Source organism: Heterodontus francisci, chromosome 2 (assembly GCF_036365525.1).
Source record: "Heterodontus francisci isolate sHetFra1 chromosome 2, sHetFra1.hap1, whole genome shotgun sequence".
Taxonomy (NCBI): domain Eukaryota; kingdom Metazoa; phylum Chordata; class Chondrichthyes; order Heterodontiformes; family Heterodontidae; genus Heterodontus; species Heterodontus francisci.
The window spans coordinates 175,460,100-175,487,762 of record NC_090372.1 but is presented as its reverse complement, the minus strand read 5'-3'; the positions used below and the strand labels follow the sequence as shown (position 1 = coordinate 175,487,762).

The 27,663-nt window shown below is 40.9% G+C and overlaps 1 protein-coding gene across 12 annotated transcripts in view; it reads left to right on the top strand.

Annotated features, from left to right (window-relative positions):
• The window catches only part of abi1a (abl-interactor 1a), a 117,421-nt gene that overhangs the window by 83,547 nt on the left and 6,211 nt on the right, over nt 1-27,663 (top strand). For 3 of the 12 annotated variants that reach the window (XM_068013995.1, XM_068013950.1, XM_068013981.1), the window contains 7 exons: nt 5,159-5,173; nt 6,178-6,278; nt 8,199-8,345; nt 14,095-14,195; nt 16,856-16,930; nt 18,396-18,572; nt 27,404-27,490. In XM_068013995.1, the coding sequence (XP_067870096.1) occupies nt 5,159-5,173; nt 6,178-6,278; nt 8,199-8,345; nt 14,095-14,195; nt 16,856-16,930; nt 18,396-18,572; nt 27,404-27,490 (703 nt within the window). The remainder of the gene's footprint in view (nt 1-5,158; nt 5,174-6,177; nt 6,279-8,198; nt 8,346-14,094; nt 14,196-16,855; nt 16,931-18,395; nt 18,573-27,403; nt 27,491-27,663) is intronic. The other 9 variants (XM_068013956.1, XM_068013962.1, XM_068013969.1 and 6 more) reach the window with 9 other exon arrangements.

The window sequence follows — 27,663 nt, the reverse complement described above, 5'->3', positions numbered from 1 at the left end:
GCAGTGTTTCCTGCATTACAACAGTGACAACACTGTACTTCCTTATACTCCATTGGCTGCAAAGCATTTTGGGATGTCCTATGATCGTGAAAGGCGCTATATAAATGCAAGTCTTTTTCTTCATAACATGCTCCAGTTCAGTGGTTTAGCTCATCAGTAAAATCCACATCAGAGCTGAGATTTAAACTTTATGAAGGACCAGGGTGAAGTTTCATCCCTCTACCATAAGCTGCTCCGCTACTGTGAAAGTGTTTTTAAAAGGCAGAATTGTATTGTCTCCCATGTCATTCTATGAATTGAAAAATTTTGCCTTGGTTTCCTGCACAAAACCTGTACATGTAAATAAAATGGCAGTGGCTAATCTAATTTTCGTAAGTACACAGCAGTATTTTAAAAAAATAAGAATTCATACTTGTCCTTTGTGTTTTCAAACCTTTTGCTGCATGGAACTTGGCTCAACATGCAAGTTGCTTTTACATTGCTCCAGTGTTGCTGGCTCAAGATACTTAAATCTCATGCCAGCCATTGGCAACATCCAAGTAAACTGAAGACCCACGGGGTCACCAGGCTAGTCTATGGGCCCTTCGCTTCTTCCTTGATCATATACCCAACCAGTCCCCATCAGCCACTACCCTCCTCTGCCTGACTAAGCTTCTTAAAAAGAAATTCTCCTTTGACTCCACTCACTTCCTCTAAACAGTGTTGCTAACAGGTCCTGGTGTGCCTGCTTTTTCATGAGACATATTGAATGTTTTTTTTTTAGAGCTACCTTGGTGCCCTCTGTTGCCTATTTTTCTAATACATTATATCAGTGCCACTTCCTACTGTAGCCCAAAACTGGAAAAATTTCAACAACCTTGCTTCAGATTTCCACCCCTCCCTCACCTTCACATAGCCTGTCTCAGACTTTCCCTTTCTTTCCTCGATTTCTCTACCTCCATTTCTTGGGATAGACTGTCAGCCAATAAAAATTGACAGGTCATCGCCCTGAAACGTTGATTTCTTTCTTTCTCTACCAATTGCTGCCTGACCTGGGCATTTTCAGCATTTTCTGTTGATGTGCCCAAGTAAACTTGCCAGATTTCTTAAAGCTGGTGGCTGTGCAGACCCCAAAAATTCAAGACCCAGCCTAAAAAGGAAATGGCCGCATAAGCGAGGCACTACAGCATGGTAAAAATTCATTTTTTGAAACTGATGAAAGACCTGTTATGTCTCCAACTGTCAAGTAAACTCGCCCTACTCCTTAGTCATTTGCTATTGTAGAAGCATGTTCCTTTTAAATTTTATGCTCCCTTAACTACTTGTTACTGGTGCTGACAAACAACCAAACCCTTGGAGTTAGTTTGCTGAGTTCTGCCAGTGGCACTTGAGTCATGTTTTGCGTTCTTTTTTTCCTGAACTAGGAGGGTTGAGCGCTCAGCCAATTTGCATTGGTCTGTGATTCATTTGTGCATTTGACTAGTGAGTAATTGTGCAAATAGACACCTTTTCCATGCACAATTCTGTCTTTGCTGGATCAGCCTGTTCAATAAGCTGGGAAAATTTTCACAGGAGGGGGCTGCCACAATTTTGAAGTGGCTCAAAATGAAAGGGTATTAGATTGAGCAAGTTGCAGAATAATTGGTTTCAGTACAGTTACTGATGCTGGAAATCATAACAAATGAATGCTGGAACTTGTCAGCAGGACAATCAGCATCTGTGGAGAGAGCAGATATGTTAATATTTCAGGCAGAGTGCCTTCTTCAGAACTGATTTGAGGGTCAACACCTAAAATGCTAACTCGCCTGTTCTATCCGCAAATGCTGGTTGACCTGAGTGTTTTGAAAACAGTTTATTTTCAATAATCAGTACTGTATATGAGAAGGAACTTGGTCTTAAGTAGGCTGAGCCATATTTATAGGTGTGATTGAAATGTCTGAATCATTAATACATTCTGTAGGTGTTCAATAAACTATCACTTCATAGAGGCATAACTGTTGGCAAGAACTCTGTCTGGGATCTGCTAGTTGAAGTGCTTGTTTCAATCTTGCATTGACTACATCTGGTTAAAACTACAAAGACTGCATCTTTGTTTTGGAGGAAAAATATACATGCAGATGTGTTGATGCAGAGTATATGGAGTGGATTATGCCTGTGACCTTGCTAGATCTCTAATTAGGCTTCACAGCGTTTTAATTGAACTTGTCTTTTAAGAGGCTTTAAATTTTGAAGAATCTCACTTGCAATGTGTGGGTGGGCTTAACCTTTCTAATTCAGCATTTTACTTTTATGAATCTGAAGGGTACTTTTTGAGATGAGGGATGAGGTTTGCTGTAATTCTGAAATCTATGGTAGGTTCCCTGATTGGCTTTAATTGAAAATGATTTAGTCTGATCTTGTTACAGGTCAAGTGCAGCTCTTCACTTTGAAGATGCTTTAATTGAAAGACATTGCTTTCTTGGATAATCATGATTGGCTGTCGGTCCTTTCCTAGTAGTCTCCTTGGAAATTGAATTAGCCATGTTTGATGCTAAGACAAAAAAAATCCAGGAAGGTTACAGCACAAGAACTATGCCTTTGACAGATGTGCTTTTGTACATGAGCCAACTGGACTAATTTGTTTCCCATATCCTTTTTAATATATTTTTAACCAACTATCTAATATGATCATCTTTGGGCTGCTAAGTCTGAAGAAAAATATAAAGGGTGAGCATTTTGTGACAGCATACCAAATCTGTGTTTTGCTGTAGATTTTTGAAATGGGTGTGTACAGTATTGGGAGGGGTGAGGAATCTTGCTGACTTTCTGTTCTTGCTAATTCATTACTAGGGTACAATTCTATGGCTTCTCTACCTGTGAATCTTGGTGGTAGATAATATCGTTAGACCCTGAGTCTGATCCTGTCCTCAGTTGATAGCTGCTTGTGTGCATTCAGTAGGACATCACTGAATAGAAGTCAGAATTGGGAACCATCCAGCAAAGGTTGTTTTATGCTAAGCTCTTGTCCTCAGTATCCTACTTTCTGGGCAGAGGTTGTGGATCATCTGCTTTCACAGGAGATGACTTGACTATTTTCTCGTGCTGTCTACGACGTTGCTCGCATTGAGTGACCGGACAGTGCTGTAATGTAATTGGAATTGAATCCATGATCAAAAAAGACAAGTTGTGCTGGTCCAGACTTATTTGCATGGCAAATTGTAGAAGTTCCAAAGCTGTCTTCTATTTTGAGCTGTTGTCTGATCGTCAGATGAAACGCTATAAAGGGACACTAAAAGCCATCATAAAATCTTGTGATATTAACTCTGCTACCTGGAAAGATGTGGCCACGGCGAGATCACAATCTACCAGAGCATCTAGCATGTCGACCCGGTTGCTTTAAATTTGAGGCTGTGAAGTTGAGATGTGGCTGTCAAGCACTTGGCATGCAAGGCAAATCATCTGCCTCATCTGACTTCCAGTTCAATATTTGTGTGAAGGATTGGGCTATTCTCCGTCAGCGCACCCTCAGCAACTGAGTCTCATTTGTTAATTCAGCAGGAGATTTCATCATCTGGTTGTGCTTGGCTAGCATGGAATATTAGGATTGAGCCTCAGAACTCACTGGTCACCTCCACTGCACATAAAGCATTATTTATACTGCCAGTTGGATTAGACTTAAAACTTTGCAGTTCTTGGTCTATGATTCGTTGTGTAGATGTGGCAAATTTTGCGCTGCAACTTGAATTGCTTCCATTCCAGAAAGTTAACATCTATGAGCTGTCATTTATACTCTTGAATTTGACACCCTTATTTTAGTGGCAAACTTGTAGATTTGACTTTGAATCTGTGGCTCATTGGCACAAATAATCTGGAAATGGAAATAAAACAATGCCAGCGTGCAAACTACACGAGACAAAAAAAGAAAACTGTTTTGGGGTAAGTTTAATGTCCACAATTCAGAGGCAGTGAAAATTCCTCATTCTCTAATGTCTGCCTTTTGTAACATTCCCAGGTTTTGGGTAAGCAATGCTGAACCTATTTCTGCATTACTATCCTGCATTTGTATACTCTATCCTGTAAGGCTATATTAAGTTGATTTGTAAACCTGGTGCAGAAGACTAACTTGAATTCAAATAGACCTTCTCTAATGAGCTTGCAGGAGAAGGAAGCCATCTGACAGATTCCTTTGAGAGTCGTAACCAATGTACACTTTTTTTGGTAGGGTGCAGGTGGTTTTCTTTAAGTGCATAGGCCCTTCAAATGTTTTTGCGTGATAACTTAACTTAACAGGGTAGACTCTGCGTGACCTACATAGGAACTTTTGGTGGGGATTCCACGCCTGCAGAGCTTAGAGGAAACGTTGCTCATAACTGACGTGCTGAACTGGCAAAGTGCTCAGGAGACCAAGGTTGGAGCACAGGCAGCACATCTGGAGATCCAGGGAATAGTTTGGTGTGGGCTTCCATCTGCTGAACAGAACCCAATAGATTTAATCTGCAGTCTTGTTGAGTGTGCTTCGACTGTCTGTAGTGCTGAAGTATTGTAGAAATGTCTTAATTCTCGTTAAAATAAAAGTAGAACAGGGAAATTCTGCATGTAAGGGACTACTTGGTTGAGTGCCAGCCCAAATAGTTGGGCAGTTGGAATGTATTCTATCCATGTGGATTTGTATACTGAGACTGGTTTGAACACTCTAAACATGTTAAATCCTGATCAGCTGTGTTCATGAACAGCCTTGGCTGATTCAGCCTCCTTGACCTTTTGTTAATTGTGCAAATGGTGTTTGCCAACTATCTACATAGTTGTGCATGTGATCCAATTTAGTGCAAGCCTTAACTGTTGGTCTTGGTTGTCTCCACCCACTGCCCCACCTGCACATTTTCATTACTTTAAAAAAAAACCATGGCAGTAAAGTTGATCTTGAGATTGAATAGTTTATGAATTCTCTAACAATTTGGCTGTCACATGTTTGTGTAATCTTGGTGTGTGTGTAACAGAGTAGGAATGTTTATCTTTGTGTTAGTTGAAGAGGAACCTAATTATTTCCAGTACTTCAACTGGCTGACCTGTTAGAGTGGATGTTGTGCCACAGTCTGTTGAGTTAATTTGAATATTTTTGCTGATTTTTGTTTCAACTTTTCTCTGTCAAACTTAATGATATGTGGTTGATTTTTTTTTCTCCCCTTTTGGCAACATTAAGTGGCTTAAAGCCAAGGTAAGATGAACAATTTCCTTTTGTCATGCACCATTAATAGAAATAGTCGTTGAATCTGCATCTCTTTCTGTTCTGATTTCTGCATGCCTTTTTCAGTGCAATAACATGTACCTATTCAAAACAGTATTTTAGTTGGCTATCCTAATGTACTCCAATGAGATATTGATTGTAGGTGATCGCTATGAAATGTCAGTCATTTACAGCACAGGAGGCTATTCAGCCCATCAAGTCCATGCTGGCTCTCTACGGAGCTGTGTAGTCAGTCCCACTCCCACTCCCTAGCTCAATCCCTGTAGTCCGGTGTATTATTGTTAGATTAACAGCGGTTTTTCATGAGATTTAGCAGTTACATAGTAAACCTTTTAGGCTTTCCCACATATCTTTGGAATATTTTTAGGTTAACTTAGTAAGGTTCTCATGATTTTAATGTGGAACAATATTCTAAGCATCTATACATTTCTTTCACTTAAATGGCAAGTTTTTCTTCAAAAAAAGTAGGCATAACTTTGTAATTGAAAATTTCGAATTGTGTACTGAATGTGCACTTGGAATTTTGTGTTTATTGCATTTAATTTTACATTTGGGAAATCCTTAATTTTGCTTTAATTTTGTGCTGGGATTTGATTCTTTGGAACTGACCACACTCAACTACTTGTTCAACTGGCTAATCTTTGTCTGGATAGTGATGCTCAGTGTTGAGAAGCAGTGGCATATTGCAATTAAGCCCAATCATATCCTCAACTGATCTCCCCACCCCTCAGCAGGCTGCTGTTTTTGGAGGTCTGGTTGAGATGAATCAATTCAGAATAGCTTATACTTGGCAGGTTTGAGCTCAGTTACAATCTGACAGGCTGACAGCTTTCAGGGAGCTGCGCTGGTTTTGTTCTCAACTTTCATGTCCATAAACAGTATTATATTAATATAGTAATAGTTATAATTTATAGCAACCAGCTTCAATTAAACATTCCTTACTTGAACTGCAATTTTTTTTTTTTTTTTTGCAGCATGGAAGTAACCAGCCTGCAAGAACTGGCACGCTCACCAGGACAAACCCACCTACACAAAAGCCACCAAGCCCCCCGATGTCTGGACGTGGGACATTAGGGTATGCTGCTTCATTTAAATGGGAAAGTCAGGTTATTTTTTTTTCTATCCTGTAAGATGCCTTCAGCTACTTTTGAAGGGGAGACTTAGTTTAGTGAACTATGCTAATGAGTATGTTGGATCTAGAGTGAATTGTTGCATATAATGGATCCCAGTGAATGAAGTATATATGCATGAAAGCTGTCTATTCATACATCAAGACATTCCAGTCAGTGAGGTTGCATATTTTTATAGTTTGTGACGTGTTTTAATTTTCCAGAGCTCTCTGTGCATTAAATGGTCACATTGAGCTATACTAATTGCTTTTTTTCAAGGTGGGGGGATGGATGCTCCATCCATCAATATTGGCGACCACGCTCTGGAAGTGGTTCAAGAGTTCACCTACCTAGGCTCAACTATCACCAGTAACCTGTCTCTAGATGCAGAAATCAACAAGCGCATGGGTAAGGCTTCCACTGCTATGTCCAGACTGGCCAAGAGAGTGTGGGAAAATGGCGCACTGACACGGAACACAAAAGTCCGAGTGTATCAGGCCTGTGTCCTCAGTACCTTGCTCTACGGCAGCGAGGCCTGGACAACGTATGCCAGCCAAGAGCGACGTCTCAATTCATTCCATCTTCGCTGCCTTCGGAGAATACTTGGCATCAGGTGGCAGGACTATATCTCCAACACAGAAGTCCTTGAAGCGGCCAACACCCCCAGCTTATACACACTACTGAGTCAGCGGCGCTTGAGATGGCTTGGCCATGTGAGCCGCATGGAAGATGGCAGGATCCCCAAAGACACATTGTACAGCGAGCTCGCCACTGGTATCAGACCCACCGGCCGTCCATGTCTCCGTTATAAAGACGTCTGCAAACGCGACATGAAATCGTGTGACATTGATCACAAGTCGTGGGAGTCAGTTGCCAGCATTCGCCAGAGCTGGCGGGCAGCCATAAAGACAGGGCTAAATTGTGGCGAGTCGAAGAGACTTAGTAGTTGGCAGGAAAAAAGACAGAGGCGCAAGGGGAGAGCCAACTGTGCAACAGCCCCAACAAACAAATTTCTCTGCAGCACCTGTGGAAGAGCCTGTCACTCCAGAATTGGCCTTTATAGCCACTCCAGGCGCTGCTTCACAAACCACTGACCACCTCCAGGCGCGTATCCATTGTCTCTCGAGATAAGGAGGCCCAAAAGAATTGCTTTTTTTCAAGGTGGGGGGGAGAAAGTTCTCATTTCAGTTTGGAAATGATCCATTCTGTGTTTCCATTGTATTTTCAGTCTTCTGCATGGTAAATATAAATATGGTGAGGACTTGGAATTAGTTAAGTTGTTTTAGTGGTGCGTAAAACAGGAACTGACTCTGTAGTTGGTGGATACCTATATTTAGCCTTGAACGAGCACTACTCCATAGAGTGTTCACCTATATTCGTTTCTGTTGCTGGATTTTTTTTTTGTTGTGAAATGTTATTTTTCACATCTGTAATGCTTCTGAAAATGAACAGGAACTAAATGTAATTTGGGTAAAATGCAGACTTACCTGTAATGAACAAAAACCTTGGAAAGTAGAGTATAGTGACATGCCCTCCAGCCAGGGCCTGAAACAATTGTTCTTTTTGCATTTCTTGAACCTTTTTGGGCCACAAAGCATTCATAGTTTGAGGGTAGAAAGGGAACTTACACTTGAGCATCTTGCACCAACCACTAGAATACCTGAGCAACCTTGGGTTGTCCGTTTTATTCTTCAGTACCTAAATAAGAACCCAATTTTTAACAACTTGCATCAGGTGGCTGTTAACTATAGTAATATTGAGAAACTAGAGGATCATTTGCTTGAACAAAAGCTAGTGTAGGCAGTGTCTGGTTCATAGCTGCTTCTGTGCTGAAACTCGCTCACTTTGTACAAAAACCTGAAGTGATTTTTTTTTTCTACCTTCAGGAGAAACACTCCCTACAAAACATTAGAGCCTGTTAAACCACCTGTTATTCCTAACGATTACATGACAAGTCCTGCTAGAAATGTGGCTGCAAACCAGCAAAGCCCTATGAGAACAGCATCACTGAACCAAAGGCCAAGAACGCACAGGTAAGAATGCTTTATCTGTGATAATTTAACTTTTATTCTGAAGTGAGTTTGTCAGGATCAGGGTAATTGAAGCTGGATCTGCTCTTAAACTATTGTTATATTGACAACTCTGTTAGTAACTCTGGCTCCCAAAAAGCAAGTCTTGCACATTTATTAACACATCCAAAGCAAACTTGCCTGATTTGCCATTGCTGGTAGAGGAAGCACCCATTTTTGTTTGGCCAGAACTTGCTGGTTAGCTTTAAAAAAAAAATTAAACTTGTTTGTTTTAAGTTGGGAGCTAGTACCCACTGGCATGACGCTAAGCCCAGTATAAAAGGCATTTGTTTGGCTGCTTGCTTTTCCCCCAGTATACCTTTGGTGCTGGATGGTGTTAAATTATGTGCAATGTTTCCATTTGAGGGTAATTGGAGTTCTGTATCGTCAGTTGTGCCAGCCTGCTGCCACTCTCCTATATGGCTGATTTATATATGCAATGAGATGTTTTGAAGCACTAGCTGATTTGTGCATGTGGTCTTCATTTGAATGTGGGAGAGGGTGAAGCAGGGTTATCAAGAATTTAATTGACACAATTAAAAGTGATGTTTTTGAATTATGGAAGACATATATGTTGCCAAAGGTGTAAAAATCCTGTCCTAGTTGGATGTGCATTGGAAGTTCACTATCACTACCATGAAGGTTGGGCCTCTTAACACCTGCCTTCAGTCTCAAGTCGAGAATTGTGGTTTTCTGTCCCCTCCCTGTATTTGAACGCCTGACCTCCGTCCATGATTATCCTTCATCTTTTCACCGAATGCATACCCCTATTTCATTTTCTTGAAGTATTGCCACACATAATTAGATTGTTTCTATCACCAAACTGTTCATACTGCTAACCTGTTTGTCGTCTTGAGGTTTCTTGGTCGTCATTTAGCAAACCTACGTTTTTGTCACCAGAAAATTGAGATTGGGTTTACTGCACCCAAGTCCAAATCAAATACATCACATCTGACTCTTCAATCCATTCAGCACCCTCATTCTGTTTCTTATCCATCAACTGACTCTTTATCTTGCTACATTTCCTCCTCGCTGAAAGATGGTATATGTTACAAGTCTCCTATTGAATGCGTTCTGAAATCTATGTATAGTGCCGTACATTTTTCCAATTGATCACTTTTTTTCAAAAAGTATCAACTTTGTCAAACCTGGATGGGCATCAGCTTATAGAAGTAGAAAAGAGGAATAAGGTGCATAAAGGAGTGAGTATTGGGTAGTACTAGAGAAGGATAGAAGCAGACTAAGAAGGGCTATGAGAAATGCAAACCGGTTTAGAATGCATGTATGCAAACGCACAATGCTTGGTGAATAAGGTTGGTGAGCTACAAGTGCACATAACCATGTGAGAGTATGATGTGGCAGTATTGGAAACCTGGCTTAAAAATGATTAGGTCTGGGTGCTAATATTCAAAGATACAAAGTGTTCAGAGAAGGGGAAGGAAAAAAGGGAAATGGGGTAGATGTACTAATTAGGGAAGACATTGTAATGTTGGAAAGGAAGGATGTCCTTGAGGGGGCAAAGACTGAATCCATTTGGTTGGAATTGAGAAGTAAAACTCTACTGGATGTATTCTACAGGTCTCCAAATAGGGAGAGAGAGGATTAAATCTGCTTGGAAATCAGATGTGCAAGACCTATGGAGTGGTGATATTAGGGAACTTTTAATTACCCAAATATCAATTGGGATAATGTTAGGAAAGGAATAGAGGGATATGGGCCCTGGAAGTGCAGAAGGTGTTAGTTTAGGCAGGCATCAAGATCGGCGCAGGCTTGGAGGGCCGAATGGCCTGTTCCTGTGCTGTACTGTTCTTCGTCTTTGTTACAATGAAAGGAAAAGAGGGGAAGGAATATCTGAAATGTGTTCAGGAGAACTTCCTTGACCAGTATGTTCTCTAGGAAGGAGACACTGCTAAATCTGAAATAAAAGCAAAATATTGCAGATGCTGGAAATCTGAAATTAAAAACTAAGTGCTGGAAATATTCTGCAGGTTTGGCAGCATCTGGAGAGAAGCAGAGTTGACATTTCATGTCTTTGACCCTTCATCAGAACTGTCAAAGGTTAGAAATGTAATTTACTTCATCAAGTAAAGCTGGAGGGGGGAAGAGGGGAAGAACCCAAGGGAAGGTGTATGATAAGACAGGGGGCTGAAGAGATTAACTGACAAGGTGGTCATGGGGAAAAGGCAAAGAGTGTGCTAATGGTGTGATGAAAGACAAATCGTTAGTGCAGAGTGTTAATTACAGAATAATTAACAGCCCTATAACTATTTGCTGAGACATAATTGTGAAAAATGGACAGATGGCTAAAGACAAGTAGTGTTAAGAACACAAGCTATCAGTGGTCACAAGCGAAGTAATGAAATTTGTCTTGCCAGTACCACTGCACTTACCAAAAAAATCAAATCGCTGTTGAAGCGATGACTACTGACAACATGCAAATCTCAGCCTATCAGGTTGTGGCCACAGCTCCTGCTTCGGAGAGGGATGTAAGAGAATGCATGAATAGAAGGTTCCCTGTATTTCCTGTTGGCTATTTGTTCTGCTAGCCATTAAGCTACTTAGGTTGCATGTGGAAGTCAAGAATATTGTAGGAGCTGCATTTTGGGGTGGTGGGAAGTCTCTCACACCAGCTATTTCAGAAACTAATAAGAATGCTCTTTTCGAAATAAAACGACTGTTGGAACTTGGACAGACAAAAGCATGTAAAACGGGTAATATACTTTGACTTTCTCATTGTTACCTCACTTCTAGCCCTCTTATTTTTCTAACCAGTGAATAAGTTGTTGCCATTTACCTATGTACCCAATTCTCCCCTTACTACTTGCTAAACTTTGTCTAGTGTTCTACCCATTGTGGAGATTACCATTGATTTTAGATTTCGAGATACAGCACTGAAACAGGCCCACCGAGTCTTTGCCGACCATCAACCACCCATTTATACTAATCCTACACTAATTCCACATTCTTACCACATCCCCACCTGTCCCTATATTTCCCTACCACCTACCTATACTAGGGGCAATTTATAATGGCCAATTTACCTATCAACCTGCAAGTCTTTGGCATGTGGGAGGAAACCGGAGCACCTGGAGGAAACCCATGCAGACACAGGGAGAACTTGCAAACTCCACACAAGCAGTACCCAGAATTGAACCTGGGTCGCTAGAGCTGTGAGGCTGTGGTGCTAACCACTGCGCCACGATGCCACCCCAACCACTGTGCCGCCCCACATCCTGTATCCTGTGATTAACCATAGCATCTTTATCTTTTTCTAAGCATTGGATGAGATTTAATATGTATGTTGATAAACACCTTTACTTGTCCTTCACCATCCACAACTTCATAATTGTAGTTCTGTTTTTTGAATTTGCCAAGGTTCATTGACAACTTTACTTAAATTGGTGGAGGTTTAACTAATGTTTAACATTGGCAAGACAAAAGCCAGAAACTTCACTTGTGCCCATACTTCTGTTTCCCCATATTAGCTACTTGCTCAGCCTAAACTGAACATGTGAATTTGACATTCTGCTTGTTCAAGTTGTGGTACAAATCATGCAATTCATTGTCAACATCACCCATATCGACCCCTGCATTATAACCAGCTTCCACTGTAGCTTCTCCTGATTGTGCAGCCAAAACGGAAACCCAGGGTTATTGTGGACACAATACAGATTCTATCCATAGTAAATTAATATAGTGTCTAATTCTGTCCCTCTGGCCTCACTTCCTGCCAAAACTCCTTGGATGCGGCATATAATTGAACACCCTAATTCCTTTCGATTAAGTTAGTGAAATATACACCTTTTTGCTGAGGATAAGTAGTTTAACTTTTTTTTTGTTCATTCTTGGAATGTGAGCATTGCTGGCATGGCCATCCCTAACTGCTCTTCAGTAGGCAGTTCACCACCTACAATTGAATGGCTTGCTCTGCCATTTCAGATGGCAGTTAGGAGTCAACCACATCGCTGTGGATCGGAAGTCCAGACTGGATAAGGACGGAAGATTTCCTCCCCTGGAGGACATTAGTTCTTTTTACAGCAGTCTGGTAGTTTCTTGATCATTAGAATAAATTACTAGTTTCATTAATTGATTTATTAATTGAATTTAAATTCCTCCAGCTTCCATGGTGGCATTTGAACTCATGTTTTCACAGCATTTGTCCTGGCCTCTAGATTACTAGTCCAGTAACATTTACTGCTGTGCTACTATCCCCTCTGTATGCAAATGGTCAGTACCTGATTATAGCAGGTCCAGCTAGCAGTTATTGTCTGAGTATACAAATCCTAGGCAGGTTACTAATTACTACTCAATGGTATGGATTTTGCAACAGTCACAAGAAGGATGAATTGGTCTCAATGCTGCATACAATTTTAATGTTACTTGCCTTAGCCATGTGAGCTTTGTTCTTATATTGGCATCTTGCAGTATGTAAAAATGATGCATTTCATGATTGAAAAATGTTTTCCTAGCTTGAATTGCAGTGCATCTCTGGTTTAAACATAAGAGATGGTGTTTAGGGACACCTTAAACTTAAATAATCCTGCTTGTGATTGAATAAATGTGTCTTTCAATGCAACACCAGAACATTATTTGTTGATTTGTTAATGGTGCTTGTTATAGGAGAATGGCACATGACAATGCAGCAATCCCTCGTTACTGATTGTACTGAAATGTCAGCCTAAATTATGTGCTCATCCTGGAGTGGTGTGTGAACTTGGATGCTTGTGTGCTACTGACAGCTTTTCACCTTTATTTCTTTTTCACCTGTTAAAATATTTTGTTAATCTAAAGAAATGTCTGTATAGCAACAACCCTCAGATCAGCTATAGTATGGATTTAGCCAATCACTTTGCCACTTGCACTCCCTGGTTGGAATTCCATCTCCTGTTAAGGAAGAACACTGGATGCATGTATCAAAACATTTTTTTCAGAACCAATCTAGTAAAATAACCAATTAGTGATTTGCAGCATTTTATCAAATGTAATACTTAAGTGAGGTACAGGAATAATTCTCATGACAGCGTATAGTTGCACACATTGAAATTTTAACACTGGTGACAGCTGTCCAATATTGAGTTGAGGGGAAGAGAAAAGTTAATGCAATCTGCTGTGCTGTAAATTTTAGCTTCCTTTTATTTCGCTTGTAACCTTCTGGAAACCACGTGTCGTCTTGGTTCAGTACTTTCTTTGATAATGTCTGGCTTCTGGCGTCTCATGACGCACATTATAACCTGTAAAGGATTTCCTTATATATGGCTGTGAATACACTTCTCTGTATTGAAATTGAAATCCTTGGTTCTGATGAATTTTGGGGAATTAGGAAGAAAACCTTAAATGTTGTCCAGCTGTAATGCAATGAAGCACTTTGGTTCAGAGTCCTCTGGTATGAGTTCGCTGACCTCAGCCAGACAGGAAGGAGCACTAATTGCCTCTGCACCCCTCTTTTATGAGAGTTGAAATGGCAAGCATTCCTGCTTCTGATCATAGTCAGCACCCCCTACTGGAAATGCACATATGCATGCTGTGAGGGCAGGATCAGCTTTAACTGTTGTGCCTCTGTGGTTAAATAGCCAGATGAGACTCAGGCTTGCATGTGAATCTATGGCTGAGGTACTGCAGCTCTTATTAAACTGTGACCGAGCAAGGAGTTCTTGATGGGCGCGAGGGAAAATTGCAGTATTATTTGATTTGTTCAATTTTTTTTTTTCCTTAGTGGGAGCAGTGGAGGAAGTGGAAGCCGAGAAAATAGTGGGAGCAGCAGTATAGGCATTCCAATTGCTGTACCTACGCCCTCACCACCCACCCTTTTGCCAGGTCTGTTGACTTCTAATGCTTTACGGCTTCATTGTGCTTTATACCTTCATTTAATGGTGGATGCTTAAGAACCAGTTTAAAATGTGGTTTTGAAAATTAATTTCCCTGTACTTTAATATGTAGGTGTAGCTATAACAAAGTTCAATATGTAATTTAAAAAAAAAAGAAAATGCTGGAAATACTCAGATCAGGCAATATCTCTAGAGAGAAACAGAACAGTTGTGATGAAAGGTCCTTGACCTGAAACATTAACTCTGTTTCTCTTTCCAGATGCTGCCTGACCTGAGTAATTCCAGCATTCTGTTTTCTTCTGATTTTGAGCATCTGCAGTATTTTGCGCTTGTTCAATAATATGGAGATGGATATGCTAACTGTCAGTCAGATTGTAACTATAGGGAACAATAGCATCAAAACCCCCTTGATATGTGGCAGGTCATTGTTGGTGCTATGGATGTAGAATGCACATGTCTGGTCTTCAAATTTCTGTTCTATGGATGACTCTTGATTTGTATTAAAATATAGCAATATAAATCTGAAATCAGTGGGTAAATGATCTAGACATGTAGAAATTTCCTGATGTTGGAAGAAAAGTAGTTGCTCGTTTAGATTCCTGTATTACAAGATGACCAGTAATGGGAAATCAATATTCCAGGGCGCACAACATTTTGTAAAGTTAGGCAGAATGGAAAGGAGGAGTAGCCTGATCATAAAGAATGATGCAGGAGTAATAAGAAAAGATCTTGGCTCAGATGATCAGGAAGTAGTCAGTATGGTTTGAGATTAGGAATAACCAGGGTCATAAAACATTGCTGGGAGTAGTTTATAGGCCTCCCCTTAACAGTTAATGTTGGACAGCGCATTAAGCAAGAAATATTTCAAGCTTGTAACAAAGTGTAATGATCATGGAGGACTTTAACCATCGACAAATCAAATGGGCAAAGGTAGTCTGGAAGATGAGTTTATAGAATGCTTTTGTGATAGCTTCTGAGAACAATACATTGTGGAACCAACTAGGGACAAAGCTATTTTAGCCTTCATGTTGTATAATGAGGCAAGGTTAGTTAGTAATCTCTGATCCTCTTGGGGAAAAAAGTGATTATCATACAATTGGATTCCACATTATGTTTGAGACCTACTCTGGTCCAAAACAAGAATCTTAAACTTAAACAAAGCCAATTACTTAGATATGGTGGAGAGTTAATAAGGTTGATTGGGTAAACAGACTAAAAGGTATGGCAGCGAGGAGAACAGAGGTGTCAAATAGATGTGGGCAACAAGGTGGCAGATGGATACCATGTGGGCAAGTGTGAGGTTATTCACTTTGGTAAGAATAGAAGAGCAACATTTCTTTTTATGAAACTTCTAAATGGTGCTTTTCAGAGACTTGGGTGTACTCATACAAGAACACAACATGCAGTTACAGCAAGCAATTAGGAAGGCAAATGGCAAGTTGGCTTTTATTGCAAGAGGAGTGGAGTACAAGAATAAGCAAGTCTTCCTACAGTTGTATAGGGCTTTGATGAGACTACACCTGGAATACTGTGTGCAGTTTTGGTCTCCATATCTTAAAGGAGGATATACTTGCTTTGGGGGTGGTACAGCAGAGGTTCACTACCACCATGCTAAATGGGATAGATTTCGAACAAATCTGTGTAAGGACAAGGGCAGCAGATGGATGGAACACCACTACCTGCAAGTTCCCCTCCAAGCCCCACACCATCCTGACTTGGAACTATATCACTGCTCCGTACTGTCACTGGGTCAAAATCCTGGAACTCCCTTCCTAACAGCACTGTGTGTGTACCTACACCCCAATGACTGCAGCTGTTCCAGAAGGCAGCTCAATATCATTTTTTCAAATAGTCTAGCCAGTGATGCCCACATCCCATGAATGAACAAATTTTAAAAAACTAGATTTGGTTCCAGAGGTGATAGGTTGTCCTATGATAAGAGGCTGAGTAAATTGTGCCTATACTCTGGACTTTGGAAGAATAAGATGTGATCTCATTGAAACATACCAGATTCTGAAGGGGCTTGACAGGGTAGACGCTGCCTTCGGAATCTAGAATACGGGGGCACCATCTCTGTATAAGAGGTCGATCATTTAGGACTGAGTTGAGAAATTTCTTTACTGAAGACTGAATTTTTGGCATTCTATGCATCGGAGAGTTGTGAATGCTCCATCATTGAATATATTCAAGACTGGGATAGGTAGATTTTTTGATCCTTCCAGGAATCATGGTATAGGTCGCAGGCAGGAAAGTGGAGTTGAGGCAGAAGATCATATTGAATGGCAGAGCAGGCTCGAGGGACCATATGGTCTATCCTGCTCCTATTTCTTGTGTGCTTATGTATCTTGCAATATTATATCTAAAGCTGTTGTGCTTAAAGTGGAATGGGGGGTGGGGGGGCGGTTGCAAGAGTTGACCCACCCTGTCCCCATTTTCTATCTGCAGGGTTTACATATTACCAAATGATCTTGTCCATCACCACCCATCCCCAGATGGTTGTGTAGTATCACATACACACACATGCGCTTGCTGTCGTCTTAGACTAGCCAATATTCTAATAGTGGCATCAGATTTCATTTTTCTTAAATTTAACTTTTATAAAGTACTACATAGTTTGTTATAATCACAATTTGATTTCTTTTTTGTTAGCATCATATTCTGTCCCTGCTGGAGCCCCTTCCCTGCCACCACCACCACCTCCACTGCCAGTGGGCAGTTTCATAGGTGAGACTGGCTCCTGCTTGGAACTACTCACGCATTTGCCCTTTCACAGCTAACTTATAATGGATGTGGAAAAATTTTGTTGATTTGCGGTGCAGTACAAATGTTAAAACCTTGGTGCAATGGTTTTGGGTTATAAGGAACTATTTGTAGTATGCCAAAGTACTTTGTTAATCTATGTTAGTGTCTGCAGTGGGGTTACCACTGGCTCATGGTTGGTCCAGGAACTTCTAAAACTATAAACTGTAAACCAATCAACAGAAGCCATGTCTATCTTTAGTCTAATATTTCCCCCTTAGTTGTTGACATCTTGCTGAAGTTTGGTTTCACAAGTAATGGTCATTGATACCTTGTCTAAGTGGCCATTATTCATTTTTTTTTGGTCCGAGGCAATGTTTTGAATGTGGGATGCATCAGACTTCTGCCTAATCTTGACTTTATCCAATATCCACATGTCAATTTTATTTTTCTTTCTCTTGCTCTTTTCTCACCCTCACCTCCCCATTTCCACAAAAGAAGCTCAGGGAGAGTTCCCTACAGACCCTCTAGTTGAAATGAGCTAACTCTGTATGGACTGGGAATTGAACTTGGAACCTTTCTGATGTGCATAACTTAGCCAACTATGCTCGAATGAGAAAAACAAATTGCCCTCTTCCCCTCCCCAACTTCTGCCTTTGTGTAGAGACATGAAGATTTTTTGTTTGTGTGAAAAAGCAATTTGTGTGAATCTCGAGCATTCCTCTTTTGAACCTTTTGTTAAACTACTGGATGGTGGGAGGCATGTGTTGGGGTTTGCTGAGGAAAGATGGGACGTGGATAGTATTTTCAGTTTCTGATGAACTTCCTAGTTACGACACTAACATGGATCAAAGCTCCTTGATGCCTATCCTAAATGTGTATATGCTTTTAAAGTGTTAATTTGATGAATTTATCAAACCTTTGTCTGAATTTGAATTTTAAAAGTTTATATGCTCATATGGATAAAGCTTCTACTAATCTTACCAGCTCATTGCTGTCACCTCGTAATTGTTTGCTGTTGGTATTGGTAATGGTGTAAGAATTTGATGTATTTTTTGAGTCTCTGCATGCCTATAATACTGTCCAGAATAAGCAGGAAAAAGGACCTCTTTTGGAACTCTTGTGGAAAACATGGTTGAAAAATTGCTAAGGTAATAATCATCTGTGTTGTCTGATTTTTCTAAATGCTCAGTGAACAGGAGCTGCAATAACAGAAGAAGGGACTTTTCCTGTGAGAGGAGGCTGCATCAATTGATTTTAATACAACTTGCAGGAATTTATGATCTTGCACAAGTGCGACAGAACTGAAACTTTGTTTTATCCCCTCACTTTTTTTCCCTCCTGGTTTGAGGATTCATATTTTCTTCCACTAATCAAGTCTGCTTTTCTGAAATTATGGAATAATGCATATTTCTTTTTTCCTCCTGTGCTGTGACTTTAACGCTTTCAGCTGGCCCTGGTTCGGCTCCTGGCTCCCAGTACAGTACCATGACCAGGCAGATCTCTCGGCATAATTCCACCACCTCTACAGCATCTTCAGGGGGCTTCAGGCGAAATCCTTCGGTGACTTCTCAGTTTTCTGTGCAGCCTCATGTTAATGGTGGCCCTCTTTATGCTCAAAATTCAAGTAAGGCTTTACTTTAATACTGCTTCCTAAATATACAACAGTAGTTGTATATTGAACTAATTAAAAGTCTTATTCAATGCATTTTTAGTTGTCTTTATTGTCCCATGGATCATCCTACTCTGCGTGAAATTCTGATATTTTAACAGATTATATGTTCATTTCTATATGACCTATGCTGTGCTCTTATCTATCTTTCTGAGCACTCAAATAATTGGAAGCAGATTGTTTAGAACGAACCTAGATTTTTTTTTTTTAAACTGCACAGCAGCAACTTTCTTTTCTGAAGAAAATTGTTCAAGATATGAATACATTGTGGTTAAAGTGGATTTTTAAAACAAACTTCATTCAGTATATTTGTCTCTATGAAGAAAAATGCAGAATTGAATCATTTGTTCTGCAAGTAGCTATCGTTATGATAGCTATTGTTTTACACATAGTTGCAGCAGGTAATGTTTAAAACAGATTCTTAGCCTTCGCCCACAATAAACTGATCTGTGAAATATTTTAGATGATTTAGTAATTAGTAGACTATGCAGAGGTTTTACTTTTCTGCAGGATAAATTGCAAACTGTTTCATGTCTGATTTATGGGTGGTTTTGTGAGACAGGATGCTTGGTAGTCATTGGAGTGGTAGTGAAAATATCCCAGGAGGGAAATGGACAGCTGTTAAATGACTGCTAGGCTTTCTAAACATTAGGGGCATGCACATTCTTCATGTGGCTGGATCACTGCATTTCCAGTATTATCCATAACAAATGGATTTACAACTGCAACAACTTGAAAGGCATTCTTTGAATCATCGCATTTCTAATGCATGCCCGAAATAACTACAGTATCTGCAAAACAAATTGAACTATCTGGTTGGTTGTTTGGATAATCTGGTCTGACTTGGAGTCAACAAACCAGTCTGTTTAGTTCAAACGCTCTTGCCAAATTTGAACTAAGCCAAGGAAATCTTGCAATGCACAAAATTATAACTCTACAATTTGGCAATTTCTCCATTTGTAATTGTGCAAAACTTTTTTGACTACACTAAATTATTTTTGCAGCCATCAAATTTGCTTTTAGCAGCTGTTCATCTGCTTTAAAGTAAATTTGGGGATATAATTATGGCTGGAATTTTATGAATGCATATTTGCACTTGGGTAAAGACAAATCATTGAAGCTGTGGTCAAGTGAGCAGGGATTTCTGTTTCAGCTCTAATCACTATTCAGGTAATTGAAACAGCCATAATCTGCATCTATATAGTGCCTTTTAATGTTGTAGAATGCCCCAAGGCACTTCACAGGAGCGTTATCAAAATTTGACAGATACAGGGTATTAGGTCAGATGACCAAGTTTTGCCAGAGGTGGGTTAAGGAATGTCTTTGTGGAAAGAGAGGCAAAGCGATTTCGGGAGGGAATTCTAGAGCTTAGGGTCTTGGCAGCTGAAGGCATGGAAACCAAAGGTGAAGCAACTAAAATAGAGGATGCCAAGGAGGCCAGAATTGGAGGATCTTGGATACTTGGTGGGTTGTAGGAGGGAGCAGACATAGGGGCAAGGCCGTGGAGGGATTGGAAAAAAATGAGTTTAAAATAGAGGTGTTCAGCCAAGAGCTAGTGTAGGTCAGTGAGCACAGGGATGATAGTTGAACAGGACCTGGTGCGACGGGCAGCAGAGTTTTGTTTGATTTTCAAGTTTATGGAGGGTAGAAGTTGGGAGGCTGTCTGGGACTGCGTTGGAGTAGAAGTGGAAATAGGCAGTCTTAGTGATGGCGCTGATATGTGGTTACAAGCTCATCTTGGAGTCAAATGCAATAGCAAGGTTGCAAACAGTCTGTTTCAGTCTCTGTTGCAAGGGAGATGGATGGAGTCAGTAGCTAGGGAATGGAGCTTTTTAGCAGGGATTCAAGATAGTGGCTTGACTTCTCATGATTTTAGTTGGAGGAAATTCGTACACGTGGAATCTGGGTCAGTATAGATGCATTTTAAAAATATGAAGACAATACATGTTTTCACCAGTTGTAGTTGTTGTGAACCAAATCATGCACTACTTTCTTGCAGAAAACTTGGCATTTCAGTGGGTCCCACTGGATAACAATCAGGAGCAGGAACTCTGGTTGTATATCCCATTTGCTCAGTCTAGTCAGGTTGGTAGAAGCCAGTTAAATCCCTAGGTGTTATCCTGGTTGAGATCAACCAACTAATCACGGAATGGTAATCAAATCCAGGGGTTTCTGGCCTATGTTGCTTTGCTAATTAATTGCTAGGCTGGAATTTTTTTTTTTTGCATAATTCTGACAAATAGGCTTCACTGAAGCATTGCTGTTTTTAAACTAAAGCAGATTGTCATCATTGGCCACATCCACTGTCATTTAATTGTAATGTAGAAATTTGCATATGTTGAGAGTGGCCTGTATATGTTAATTTCATAGTTCCTGAAGAGGGTTGGGAACTTAACGGAGCACTTTTTTATAAAATCCTAATTTATTTGTCCTTGTCCTCACTTATTTTGTGGTCCTGTAAAGACCTGCCTACAGAGTACCTTTTTCTTGGTGAATCTGTAATCTGCTTTAATGTAATGAAAAAGCAAGTTGCTCCCCAAGGTTTGAGAGGAAGCATTACTAGGCAATACAAGTTACTACTGAGGTGAAGTGCACTAGCATCTTGGTATATTTCTATGGTTGTCCATTGGAAACAAAACGCTGTCTTGCTGTGATTATGGGGCAATACTCTTATTCCAAGTCGAGTAATGTGGAGTGACATTACTTCACTTTGTGTAAAATGAACTGACATGTTTTTGGTTTATATGCAAGAGCAGTATGTCTGTCTCCTTGGTATACATTTCTGCATACCACGCCAGCGGTTAACTGAGATGTGTGCCTCATTAAAGATTTTAAATGTTCTGCCTTTTTCATGCTGTCGTCCATGTGTCTTCAAGAATTCACTGCAGTCACGCTGGTCTAAGGTGTTAATTTGTCTTTTAACTGGGCATACAAGTTATTTAAGCTTTTAGTCAATTTCTGAATGCTTGCTTTTGGTTAATTGAGGAACAGCAGCATTGATGTATCATTTTGTAGTTAGTGAAACTTATATGAAGAGCCAAAAAAGTTAGAGAAACCCCAAATAACTTGTGTGGCAAGATATGAGAGTAATTCTGAAACTATGGACACTTAAATTATGAACATCGCAGAGCGTGTATCTGCACCACATGGACTGCAGTGGTTCAAGAAGGCTGCTCACCACCACTACCTTGAGGATAATTGGAATGGGCAGTAAATTTGCCAAAATTTAACTGAATATATTGCACTGAGCACCCAGGTCATTGCGAGGTGGCAGCAGGTTTTGTGAAAGAAATGGCTTTTCCTTTACCCAACATCAATAGTGGCAGAGAAACCACTCTGGGACTGAATGCTTACATGGCCTTATCCCGGGGTTAGCACCATCTTATTGCCGCCGTGGATGCTGAATGGCGACCTCCTCAGTTTGGCAAAAGCCATTTCTTGCCCAAAATATGCTGATCTACACGCACCGATCTTGCCACCCTCCCCATTCAAGGAAAACTCATACGAACAGTGAGAGGGTTCTGTCGTTTCCTGACTAATGCTGTATCGATATGATTCAGCATCTGCTGGCAGCTCCTCTCCCCTAACCCTGCTGTCATTTCTTCCTTTGCCTCTTGATGGTGGATCCGCTACTTTGAGGAGATTTGGCTTTATGGAGTGAAGGTAGAGAGCTGACCTAGGTTTTTGTCTCTCTGCTGACCTGTAGAGTGATGGATAGGCCTGTGATTGACAGCTATCTGTAAGTCTTCCTGCAGACTCGCTGTTTAATCAGAAAACTGCAGTTTTGCTCTTCTGTATAGTGTGATCTGTTGTGCTTTCGTTCCAAAACGTTCTCAATCTGTTCAAGGGCTTTCATTTTTGGAAGCTTCAATATATGGGAACGACCTGTCATCACATTTTCCCCCTTTTCTTTGTTCTGTGATTGCACTAATGGTGGTAAGTAGAACTGAGAAATGCAGTTCATTACTGAAGTTGCAATTCAACTGAGTGGTTTGAACTAGATTGGGAATTTAGACTACAGAACTGTTAAGTGAAAAGAGCTGAAGGCTGGTGTGTGGGCGAGGAGTTTTAACCTTGTTGCAGTTGGTTAGGTGCTGATTGTCATCTCAGCTGTTTCTTTGAGATTGTCAGGAAAATTTTTGCAGTACGTACAATGAGCATCTTTAAGCATGCCTGCTTAAAAAAAAAAAGCTGAATCCAGTTCCTAAATTCTGTCTGTAATTTGCAGGTTTCACTGTACTATTTAAAATTGGCCTTACACTGAGTATCAGTGTTCTGCAAAAGTACCTTTTCAGATTTGTGATACCTGTAACATTGTGATTGCAAAAAGCCAAGGGTGGCTGTTGGTGTTTGTGTGTGTTAATCAGTATTAACTTACCAACTGAATAAAAAGGAGTTCTTTTCAGCTGCATTTCCCCCAAATCTATTCACACATTAAGTACATCATAACACCAAAGATCCTGTGCTTAAAAATTGCAGTTCAAGGAGCTATGATGTTTGAACGAATTCAGGATATTCACTTGCCTAACCCTTTGTAGGAAATACTTTTTTGGCTTTTAAGTGTCCAATTGCCAGACATTTACGTTCCCCTCAGTAATACTGAACTCTTCATAAAGCCCAACTCTCATGCTCTAAAACCCATTATTGGCCAAAATAATTAGGAAAAAAATGAAGATCAATCCTATGTGAGGTTACAGATTGTAGTTGAATACAATTCTACTGTTGGCCACAGTGCCTCAGGATTCCCAGTTTTGAGCTGCCAGATCTGTTCTGCACCTACCCCATGTGTGTCTCGAGCACCAACATTCCTTTTCCTTCCTCTGCTATGCTGCAACTATACCATTCTATCTGATCCTGTTTCTCTTCCATTCTGTTGAAATCATGACAATGCACAGTTCTTCCTCTGACTCAAAACTTTAGAAATTTTCCTTCTACAATTGTTAGCTTTATAAAATCATGCTTGGTTCATAAACGCACTTATTTTACGTATTCTTTGCTCTTGAACTTGGTTAATATCCTATACTATTGACCCTGGCCCTTCATATTGGTTTCTCAAAAGTACATTCACCTTGCAAGACCCAATATGGTAGTCACCCTATTTTAATTAAAATAAAAACTTTGCAATTTTGTATACCGAACCTCTCCATCAAAATTGTAATGCCCTCTATTTGCTAAGAGTCCACAGTATTGCTGCTGGTGGACTGTTCAGGGAAAATTTTAAGCAACATTTTTTTTTGTGCATGGTTTCCTCCAGCATCCATGTAGTCTCATGGGTATGGGTCAAACATGGGTATGGAAACCTCTCGCTGATTAGTCTTCCCCAGCTGACAAATCCTGGTCTGTTCTGATGAAAGGTCACAGACCTGAAACATTAATTTTGCTTCTCTTTCCACAGATGCCAGACCTGCTGAGTATTTCCAGCACTTTTTTGTTTTGTTTGTTGACAAATTAGTGTGTCTCCATTGAACACCATTGGAAGAAGCACTTAGGGAAGCAAAGGGTGTACTCTGGATAGAGGACTTCAATGTCCATCACCAACAGTGGCTTGGTAGCACCACAGTTGACTGATTCCTGAAGGACATATCGGCCAGACAGGACCTGTAGCACGTAATGAGAGAAGCAGTGAGGGAAAAACCTACTTGACCTCACTCCAATCTGTCGCAGGTGTATTTGTCCATGACTCTATTGATGGGAGTGACCACTGTATAGTCCTTGTGGAGACCAAATTCCTTCACACTGACTGGACCCTCCATCATGTAGTGTGGCATTACCATCCTGCCAGATGGGGTAGATGCAGAACAGACCTGGCAGCTCAAAACTGGACATCCATGAGGCACCATGGCCATCAGCAGAATTGTATTCAACCACAATCTGTAACCTGTTGACCTGTCATATCCCTCACTGTACTATTACCATCAAGTCAGGGGACCAATGAAGAGTGCAGGAAAGTATGCCAGGAGCAGCACCAGGCATATCCAAGAGATGCCAACCCGGTGAAGCGACATTGCATAGCTACATGCCTGCTACTGACAGAGTTAAACAACTCCACAACCGGATCAGATCAAAGCTTTGCAATCCTGTCAATCCAGTCATGAATGGGACAATTAAATGACTAATGGGGGGAGGAGGAGGCTCCACAAACATCCTCATCCTCATTGGGGGAGTCCAGCATGTCCATGCAGAAGACAAGGCTGAAGCATTTGCAGCCATCTTCAGCTAGAAGTGCCGAGTGGATGATCCATCTCTGCCTCCTCCTGAGGTCCCCAGCAGCACAGATGCTGGTCTTCAGTCAATTCAATTCACCTCACTTGATATCAAGAAATGGCTGAAAGCACTAGATAGTGCAAAGGCCATGAGCCCTGACAACAGCCTGACAATAGTACTGAAGACATGTGCTCCAGAACTAGCTGCACCCCTAGACATGTTCCAGTGCACCTACAGCACCTGCATCTACTCGGCAACGTGGAAAATTGCCCAGGTATGTTCTGTACGCACAATGCAGGACAAATCAAGGATGTGAGCGTCCTTGAGAGGGTGTGGAGGAGATTTACCAGAATTGTTCCAGGGATGGAGGATTTTAGTTACAATGTTGGATTGGAAAAGCTGGGTTTGTTCTCAGAACAAAAGAGATTGAGAGGAGATTTAATAGAGGTGTACAAGATTATGACAGGCTTAGATAAGTTAGACAAGGAAAAACTGTTCCCATTAACTAGTGCTCCAAGGACTGGAGGACACAAGGTTTTGGGCAAGAGGTGCAGGGGCAATATGAGGAGAAACTTTTTTTATACAGTGGGTGGTAATGATCTGGAACTCGCTGCCTACAAATGTGGTGGAAGCAGAGACGATCAATTACTTCAAGATGAAGTTGGATGGCCACTTGAGGAAAATAAACTTGCAGGGGTGTGGGCTGACTGAATAGCTCTGTGGAGAACTGGCATGGACTTGACGGGCCGAATGGTCTCCTTCTGTGCCGTAAATGACTCTAAATCCAATACAGCCAGTTTTGCATCCCAATCAGTCAACACTCCAGTCATAAGCAAAGTCATGAAAGGTGTTGTCGACCATGCTATCAAGCAGCACTTACTCAGCAATAACTTGCTCACTGCTCAGTTTAGGTTCTTCCAGAGCCACTTGGCTCCAGACCTCATTCCAGCCTTGATCCAAACATGGCCACAAATGCTGATTTCCAGCAGTCGGGTGAGAGTTACTGTCTCTGATATCAAGGAAGCATTTGACGGAGTGTGGCATCAAGGAGTCTGCGTAAAATTGAGGACAGTGGGGTTGGGAGAGGGGGGGGGGAAATATTCTCCAGTTGGAGTAATACTTAACACAAAGGACGATGGTTGTGGTTGTTGGATGCCAATCATTTCTGCCCCAGGACATTGCTGCAGTGTAGTGTCCTAGGCCCAACTGCTTCAGTAATCTTCCCTCTATCATAAAGTCAGAATTGGGGATGTTTGCTGATTGTACAGTGTTCAGTGGTATTCGCAACTTTCCTGATAGCCGTCAAACTTGGGTAAATGAGTGGCAAGTAGCTTTTGTGCCAGGCAATGATCATCTCCAACAAGAGACAATCTAACAACCTTGCCTTGACATTTAATGGCATTACCATCAGTGAATCCTTACCATCAAATACCCTGAGGATTACCATTGACCAAAAATTGAATTGGACTAGCCATATTAATACTATGGCTAGAAGAACAGATCAGAAGCTAGGAATTCTGTGGCAAGTAACTCACCTGACTCTCCGAACCCTGTCCACTATCTACAAGGCAAGAATCAGGAGTGTGATGGAACACTCTTCACCTGCTTTAGATGGGTGCAGCTCCAACAACACTCAAAGCTCAACACCATCCAGAACAAAGCAGTCCACTTGATCGGTACTCTCATCCACTAGCTTAAACATACACTCCCTCCACTACTGGTTGCATTGTGTACCATTTTCCAGATGGACTACAGCAGCTCGCCTGGCCTCCTTCAACACCACCTTCCAAACTGCGACTTCTGCCACTCTATCGCTATTTGTTCACTGTTGCTGAGTCAAAATTCTGGAATGCTCTCCTGAACAGTACACCATATGGATGGCAGTGATTCAAGAGGTGGCTCACCACCACCTTGAGGGCAATTCGAGATGGGCAATGATGGGCCTTACCAGTGATGCAAACATCCCATGAATAAAATAACATCTGGAAGTACTTTCTCCTTCCACAAACAGAAGAAAGCTCACCAACAGCTCAAAAGGTGTTCTAGTTGAGTCCAATGCTTTACTTATAGGGCTGTAACCATGCCTAATCTACATTAATGGTCATAGCTTCAGGATAGCTCCTTTTAACTGTTAATGCTGTAAATTTGTATCCTTTAAATTCTTGGAACCTTTTGTGTTTGTCCTGGGGAAATGGAGCATTTTCCTTTTTGTAATTTATACTTAAATTTGTTGTAGGTTACCTTGCTTTCATAAATGTTGCAGTGGAACTTTATCTATTCTACTAAAGCAAATGTTTGGCTATCTGTCTTGTTTTGGGTATAGAAATCAAGTTGCTCTGATATTTTCAATAGAGCACTTGTAATGCTCAATGTTACTAATGAGAATCCTATCTTGTGCATATACAGTTCCTTAAAAGGTATTCTCAGGGCAACTTTTATTTCTGTACTTGGAGGAATGAAGTTGCACTGTCATTTGAGCAATTGTATGTTCTTGTGCCTTAGCCCATGTGATTGACAGCTGCTTGTGTTTGCTTTTCCTTTTACCCTTCATGTTGTTCCAACGTGGCTTATGTTTATGCCAGCATCCCTAGCTCCACCCCCTCCCCCTATGCCTCAGCTGACTCCACAGATACCTCTCACAGGCTTCGTGGCCAGGGTGCAAGAAAACAGTAAGTTCCTATGGCTGAGTAGATGCATCCTTTTCTTTTCCCACTTGAGGACAAAAGAACTCTGCATGATTGACCTTTTCACATACTTGAGTTGGAGATTTCTCTACTGCTGTTGTCCTTTTTACAGTGCATCACCAGCTCTGCTTATTTGTGTTGCTGAATGTGCTGTTGGA